Raw genomic sequence first — 7,977 nt, forward strand, 5'->3', positions numbered from 1 at the left:
TAATTCACTGAAACAAGATATGAAATAGCAATAATTTAATATTTTCAACCTGGATAAAGAATTAAAGTTGCAAAGACCTAGGCATAAGAGAATATAACATACAAATGAGGTAGAGATATCCCTTTGAAGAGCAAAGGAAGGCCGGGCGTGGTGGCTCACACCTGTAATCCCAGCACTTTCGGAGGCCGAGGCGGGCGGATCACGAGGTCAGCAGATCAAGACCATCCTGGCTAACATGCTGAAACCCCATCTCTACTAAAAATACAAAACAATTAGCCGGGCATGGTGGCGGGTGCCTATAGTCCCAGCTACTCAGGAGGCTGAGGCAGGACAATGGCGTGAACCTGGGAAGCGGAAGTTGCAGTGAGCCGAGATCGTGCCACTACACTCCAGCCTGGGCAACAGAGCGAGATTCCGTCTCAAAAACAAAACAAAAAAAAGAGTAAAGGAACCTGGACTCAATATATCCCAAAAGGTGACTCAGAATACAGAGGTCAGCACGCAAGGCAGCATATGGAAATAAACAAAGGGTGCATTTCAATTCATGGGACACCTTTGGAGCCAATTTATTAAAGTGCAAATAGAAAACATCAGGACAAGGCTGGGCGTGGTGGCTTACGCCTGTAATCCCAGCACTTTGGGAGGCCGAGGCAGAAGGATCATTTGAGGTCAGGAGTTTGAGACCAGCCTGGCCAACATGGTGAAGCCCCATCTCTACCAAAAAAATATAAATCTTAGCAGGGCATGGTAGCGGGCGCCTGTAGTCTCAGCTACTTGGGAGGCTGAGGCAGGAGAATCACTTGAACCCAGGAGACGGAGGTTGTGGTGAACCGACATCACGCCACTGCACTCCAGCCTGGCCGACAGAGTGAGACTCTATCTCAACACAAAACAAAACGAAACAAAATCTGGGCAGAGGGACTTCTTGTATTTTGAAGCTTCAGCAGCAATGAGGTCACCTTATAGTGCAGCATCTTCTGACACCATCTCCCATCACTTACCTCTTACAGATTTCCCTGCCACACTGGCTTCCTTGTTGGCCTTGAACACCTGAAATCTTTGCACCATTGCACTGGCCATTCCTTCTGCTGGGCACACCCATTCCCAGATATCCTCATGGCTCCTGCCCTGTTTTCCTTGAGGTCTCATTTCTCTTTTTAAAAATTTCAGCTTTTATTATAGATTAAAGGGTACATGTGCAGGTTTGTTACAAGGGTAAATTGTGTGATGCTGAGGCTTTGAGTTCCAACAATCCCATCACTCAGGAGGTAAGCATAGGACCCAACAGGTGGTTCTTCAGCTCACATCCCCCTCCCTCCATCCCCTGTCCAGTGATCTCCAGTGTCAATTTTTCCCATCTTTATGTTCATGTATATTCAATGTTTAGCTTCCCATCTTTATGTTCATGTATATTCATGTTTAGTGAGAACATGCGATATTTGGTTTTCTGTTCTTGCATTAGGTTGCTCAGAATAACAGACTCTAGCTTCATCCAGGTAGCTGGAAAGGACCTGATTTCATTCTTTTTAATGGCTGCCTAGTATTCCATAGTGTATAAGTACCACAGTTTCTTTGTCCAATCCACTGTTGATGGGCACCTCTCACCTTGACTGCTAGTATTCTCTGAACACCTAGGAAAATTAACATTCTCTATCCACGCTTTTTTACCTTCTTTCTTTTTCTTATTAGCCCTGGTCGCCATCTGACACAGCATATGATTTACTTGTATTCTTCTCCATACTTCACTTTAGGGACTTCTGTTTTCCAGCACTGTTCACTCATTGTCTAGACAGAGACTGGAACATAGACAACACTCAGTTTAAATTCCTCAAATCCATGAAAGAATTTATCATTAAAGTGTTTGTTTTTGTTTTGTTTTGTTTTGTTTTGAGACGGAGTTTTGCTCTTGTATTTGCTCTTGTAGCCCAGGCTGGATGGAGTGCAGTGGTGCCATCTTGGCTCCTCGCAACCTCCGCCTCCCAGGTGCAAGCGATTCTCCTGCCTCAACCTCCGGAGTAGCTGGGATGACATGCATGCACCACCACGTCCGGCTAATTTTGTATTTTTAGTAGAGACGGGGTTTCTCCATGTTGGTCAGGCTGGTCTCGAATTCCCGACCTCAGGTGATCCACCCACCTCTGCCTCCCAAAGTGCTGGGATTACAGGCATGAGCCACTGCACCCGGCAAAGTTTTTAAATACATGACCATTTGGGGAAAGGTGGAGCATCATGGGAAAGGAATTCCTAAGCAGAGATGGGATGGAAGATCTCATAAAGAAGACCAGATCCACACACGAAATATAGAAATTAACTTGTTGACTGTAGGATATAAATAATAGCTTTTCTGACGGGTAAATAAAGCATGCTTATGTTATGTATTTTCTCTCTCTCTTTTTTTTTTTTTGACAGTCACCTCCACCACATGGAACCAGAGAATGATACACAAATTTCAGAATTTCGACTTCTGGGATTTTCAGAAGAACCCAGACTGCAACCATTTCTCTTTGGAGTGTTCTTTTCCATGTACCTCATCACTGTGTTTGGAAACTTGATCATCATCCTGGTTATCATTGAATGCTCCCACCTCCACACCCCCATGTACTTCTTTCTCTCCAACCTGTCCTTTGTAGATATCTGTTTTGCCTCCACCACAGTCCCAAAGATGCTGGTGAATATCCAGGCACAGAGCAAAGTCATCACCTATGCAGGCTGCATCACCCAGATGTACTTTTTCATACATTTTGTAGGATTGGACAGCTTCCTCCTAACTGTGATGGCCTATGACCGGTTTGTGGCCGTCTGTCATCCCCTGCACTACACAGTCATCATGAACCCACAACTCTGTGGATTGCTGGTTCTGGTATCCTGGATCATGAGTGTCTTGCATTCCTTATTACATAGCTTAATGGTGCTGCGGTTGTCCTTATGCAGAGAGTTGGAAATCCCCCACTTTTTCTGTGAACTTAATCAGGTTATCCACCTTGCCTGTTCTGACACTTTTCTTAATGACATAGTGATGTATTTGGCAGCTGTGCTGCTGGGTGGGGGATGTCTCACAGGGATCCTTTGCTCTTACTCTAAGATAGTTTCCTCCATACGTGCAATCTCATCAGCTCAAGGGAAGTATAAGGCATTTTCCACCTGTGCATCTCACCTCTCTGTTGTCTCTTTGTTTTATTGTACGAGCCTAGGGGTGTACCTTAGCTCGGCTGCAACCCACAACTCACACTCAAGTGCAACAGCCTCAGTGATGTACACGGTGGTCACCCCCATGCTGAACCCCTTCATCTACAGCCTGAGGAATAAGGACATAAAGAGGGCTCTGAAGAATTCTTTGGGAGGGAAACTAGAAAAGGGCCAGTTGTCCTAGGGCTGAAGGGCTGAAACTATAGCCATGATTGCAGGGCTCAAAGCCTCAGAGCCAGATATTACTGTTATTTAATCAGATCATGGAAGTGGAAATTGCTCTTTCTATTTATTTCCTGAAGTTTCCATCTCTTTTATCTCAACTGCTTCATCAAACTTAAGCAACTCCTATTATTAAGCTTGCTTCTCTCTCTAATATTTAACATATTTTCCCTTTGTTTTCCTCCTTTCTCAAAGTTATTCCCAACCTTGGGTCAGAAACAATTTAGCCTCATAGAGTGATGAGTTGTACTATTCCTATAGAATAAACTACGCTTGGCACTGAGGCCATTGATGTAATTTTATCGGAGAAGAATTTCTGAGGCTATGGTTTTTCACTTTTTGTGTTTGTCATTCATTTCCGTATCACTACCTTAATTGATCTTCCTGGTAATGTAGGCTTTAACGTACTAGTGTATTTGATAGCTGGTTATGGGATTTTACACTCCCATTAGGATACTGTTTTCTTCTTGAACTCAGTATTCATGGATTCTACTATATTTACTGGCACTGAGTACTTAGTCAAAAGTTGCCCATCAAATAAATGTTCCAAGTGTAGTCTACACAGAAAGACAAATTCGCATAAATCAATCGGCTTTACATGGCCTTAGAGTTAGACATGACCTTAAATATGATAGAGTAAAATTTTCAATTATATACTAAATTTCTATGGAATATTTGTTTTCGATGATATACATCTACTCATTGAAGTGTGGAAGCTTGTTGTTCATGTGTAATGAGGTTTATTGATCTGAGTGAAAGATTTGGTGTCATGGTCTGTATTATTTTATTGTATCATTTTGCTGTTTCTACTTGAAAATTCTAGTATTACCTACAAATATGACTACTTACATTGTCCAAAAAATATTTCCCCCTTTAACAAATGTAATCATAACACAAACTACAGATGATTGAACAATATGTGTATTTACTTGATCATCAGTTCCTTTACTTCTTCTATGATCTAAATTATTTTCAGTCCTCATGATCAAAGATTACTCTGTTTATATCTGGATATTTATATCTTTCCTGAAAGTTGGACAGTTTTCAGTTATTATTTTTTTAGTAAGCTTTCTGTCCGTTTGTTCATTCCTTCTCTTTCTTGATTCCTGTTAACTCAAATATTTACCCTCTTTATGCTGCCCCATAAATCCCATAAGCTTTCTTCACTCCTTTTTATTCTGTTCCTCCTCTGACTGTATGTTTTCTAATAATCTGTCTTCAAGTTCACAGATTATTTCTTCTGCTTTATCAATCCTGCTGTTGACACTCTAGATTGCATTTTTCATTTCATTCATTGTATTTTTCATCTTGAGAATTTCTAGAGTTTTTTATAATTTCAATCTGTTAAATTTCCAATTTTGTTCATTTATTGGCTTTCTGATTTTGTTGAATTGTTTCTCTGTATTTTCTCAAGGTTTGCTGCACTTCCTTAAAACAATTATTTTTGAATTCTTTGTCAGAAAGTTCACATATCTCCATTTCTTTCTTTTTTATTTAAAATAAATAAATAATTGTTTTAAAAAAAATAAAAATCACAATACAACAATAAAAATAATACAAATTTTTAAAATAAAGTATAACAACTATTTACAGAGCATTTACACTGTATTCAGTATTATAAGTACTCTAGAAATGATTTAAAGTATACAAGAGAATGTGCATAACTGATATGCAAATACTATGCCTTTTTATATAAGGGACTTCAGCATCAGTGGATTTTGTTATCTGCAGGTTGTTCTGAAACCAGTCCCCTGCAGATAATAAGGAATGACTTACTATAGAGAAGACAAGTGAGAGGTTAACCCAGGAATAAAGCATTGACCAGATGAATGTTGCATCACTTGAACACATGAGCATTGTAAACCCTAGAGTAGGTCTTCCCATCTGGTGAGAAAGATCTCATCTTGTTGATTATTCCTTCAGGCAGAAAATTGTCACTCAGAGGGGATGCTGTGTCTCACTATTCTTATTTTCTGCAACTGTTTTAATGGTATTTTATTTGGGTTTTAAAAATCAGTCCTAGCCATGCATAGTGGCTCATGCCTATAATGTCAGCATTTTGGGAGGTTGAGGCAGGAGGATCACTTGAGCCCAGGTTGTTCCCAGACCAAAGCAAGGGTCAGGCTGCTTATTTTCATGGCCCATTAACGAGATGCAGATGAACTAAAGAGGAAGAGAGTTTTTATTTCTATAACCGGTTACAGGGAGAAGGCCTGGAAATTATCACCAGATCAACTCAAAAATTTTGCTGTTTTCCAGAGCTTATATACCTTCTAAGCTATATGTCTATGTGTAAGTGTGCTTACATCTAAAGACATAAGTGATTAACTTCTTTTAATCTATAACTAAAATCTGAGTCCTGAAGACCTTCCTCGGTAGCCTCAGTAAATTTACTTAATCTAAATGGGTCCAGGTGCTGGGATGATTACCCTTATCTTGTCTCCCGATATATCATGGAGGTTGAGGGAGTTCCTTCAGACCTCCAATAAACTTGTTTGTGGAGGCCTGGGGAGTTTCTTCAGATCCCCAGTAAAACTTGTTTAATCCTAAATGGATCCTGTTAAGAATTCCTTCGTTATCTTCTCATGTTTCAGTGCCCAGGAAAGGCCTAGGCAAAACTCTGGGTAGGCTTTTTTTTTTTTTTTAAACATTCCAGCCTTTGTATAAAGGCACTGGCTCTATCAGTTTTTAAAATTTAACTTAACCACTCAGTCAGTGCTGACACAGTTGTTACAGAGGCCTGCATTAGTGGGACCTGGCCTGCCACAAGGTGTTTGAGACCAGCCTGGCCAACATAGCAAGACCCCATCTCTATCAAAAAAAAAAAAAAGATCCTTTGTGAATTGTTAAAGATGGTCTATATTCTCTGGAGTGGAATAACAAGGAGTATCCAATGAACTTGTTTTGAACCTGTAAAAGTGTAGATACCTGCAGGGTCCTGCCTGGGCAGCCAGGCAAGCCACCTCTCATCTTGCTTCTCTTTGCATGCCTGGAAATTTCTCTATATTGTACCTTCAATAGTAAGAATAGAACTTGTGGCAAAGTCACTGGAATGGTTTTGTTCGGAGTTGTGTGTGGTCCCTGTCCACAACTCCAAGTTCAGTTGGTCAAGACTCACAGGGTCTTTTAAAAAGAAAAAAAAAAAAAAAGACAAAACCTGCCTGCTCATGCACAAAGAAACTCCATCTAAAATGTTGAGGAGGCCGGGCGCGGTGCTCACGCCTGTAATCCCAACACTTCGGGAGGCTGAGGCCAGTGGATCGCTTGACGTCAGGAGTTTGAGACCAGCCTGGCCAACGTGGCAAAACCCCGTCTCTACTAAAAGTACAAAAATCAGCCTAGCATAGTGGTGGGTGCCTGTAGTCCCAGCTACTCAGGAGGCTGAGGCAGAAGGGTTGCTTGAACCCGGGAGACAGAGGCTGCAGTGAGCCGGGATCGTGCCACTGCACTCCAGCCTGGGCAACGGAGCGAGACTCAAAACTAAATAAATAAAAATTAAAAAATAAAATGTTGAGGAAACCATCGTGGGGGAGGACAATAAACAATGGAAGCCACACCAGGCAGAAAAGAATATCGTAAGCAAAGAGCCCCAGAGGAAAGCATTCCCATACCTAGTATCCAAGATGCTCCCAAGAATACAAAACTAGCAGAAAAAAAAAAAATGTTTCTTTCTATTTTGGCTCCCTCACTCATGGGAATGAAATCGCTCAGAGAATAGAGTTAAAACGGAGTGATTAATTTAATGGGCATTCATGAGAATTCAACCTCTGAGAATGATAGTAAATATGCCCCTTACAGCTGTTACCTACTGCTCAAATGTTCCAGGAAGCAGGAAGTTTGACTTTCAGAGGACTTATGCCCAAGACCACCTCTCCATCCATCCCTGAAGTTGAGTTGAACCTCCATCACCCGGGGAAGACAGGACCCAGGGAACTAGAGGCTTAGCAATGCCCCGGAGCATCTGAGATGGAGAACAGGTAAGGAGGCAGGCAGAGCTCTCAAAGGAAGAACTTTGGCGGTGTAAATGGGGACAGCGTGGTGAAGACAGTTCATTCACTTAAAGCATCCTGCACAATCAATTCCTGTGTCTCTCTCAACCTCTAAGAGGAAGAGCGTGTCTTCCTCTCTCTTCTAGAACCAAATTCTGAGGCTCTTTCACCTTCCTCATAAAAATTGACCTTCTCTTAGCTTCTAGTATCTCTCAAAAGTTTCCTACGCAGCCTTCTTAGCTGTTTTTCTGGAGCCATTAAAAGTGCTTCCAAGGAATGAAATAAGAAAAACAAAAAAGAAAAAGAAAAAATAATAAATATGTTTCCATTCTCCTGTATCAAAGACGCTCCTATATGAATTATCCATAATATCGTATTCAGTTATTCATTCATTCACTGATTCACTCAAGAAACATTTTCCTGAGATTTCATAGTTAGCACTTGCAAGCCCACTGCATACATCTTCTGACATTAGTTCACTTATTTCGGTGCCTCAGTCTCCGTATTTGTAAAATGAGTATAACTGTCATGTCCACTTCATGGAGTTAAGAATTAAATTAGATCTACCCTATGATCCAGT

At 41.0% G+C, this 7,977-nt stretch overlaps 1 protein-coding gene across 1 annotated transcript; it reads left to right on the forward strand.

Annotated features, from left to right (window-relative positions):
- The first annotated feature begins 2,422 nt into the window (after positions 1-2,422).
- Positions 2,423-3,370, forward strand: LOC139360193 (olfactory receptor 7A17-like). Its single transcript, XM_071086185.1, has one exon. The coding sequence runs from the start codon at positions 2,423-2,425 to the stop codon at positions 3,368-3,370; it is 948 nt and encodes a 315-aa protein (XP_070942286.1).
- The last annotated feature ends 4,607 nt before the right edge of the window (positions 3,371-7,977 follow it).

The sequence above is a fragment of the Macaca nemestrina genome, chromosome 20 (assembly GCF_043159975.1).
Source record: "Macaca nemestrina isolate mMacNem1 chromosome 20, mMacNem.hap1, whole genome shotgun sequence".
NCBI classification, from domain to species: domain Eukaryota; kingdom Metazoa; phylum Chordata; class Mammalia; order Primates; family Cercopithecidae; genus Macaca; species Macaca nemestrina.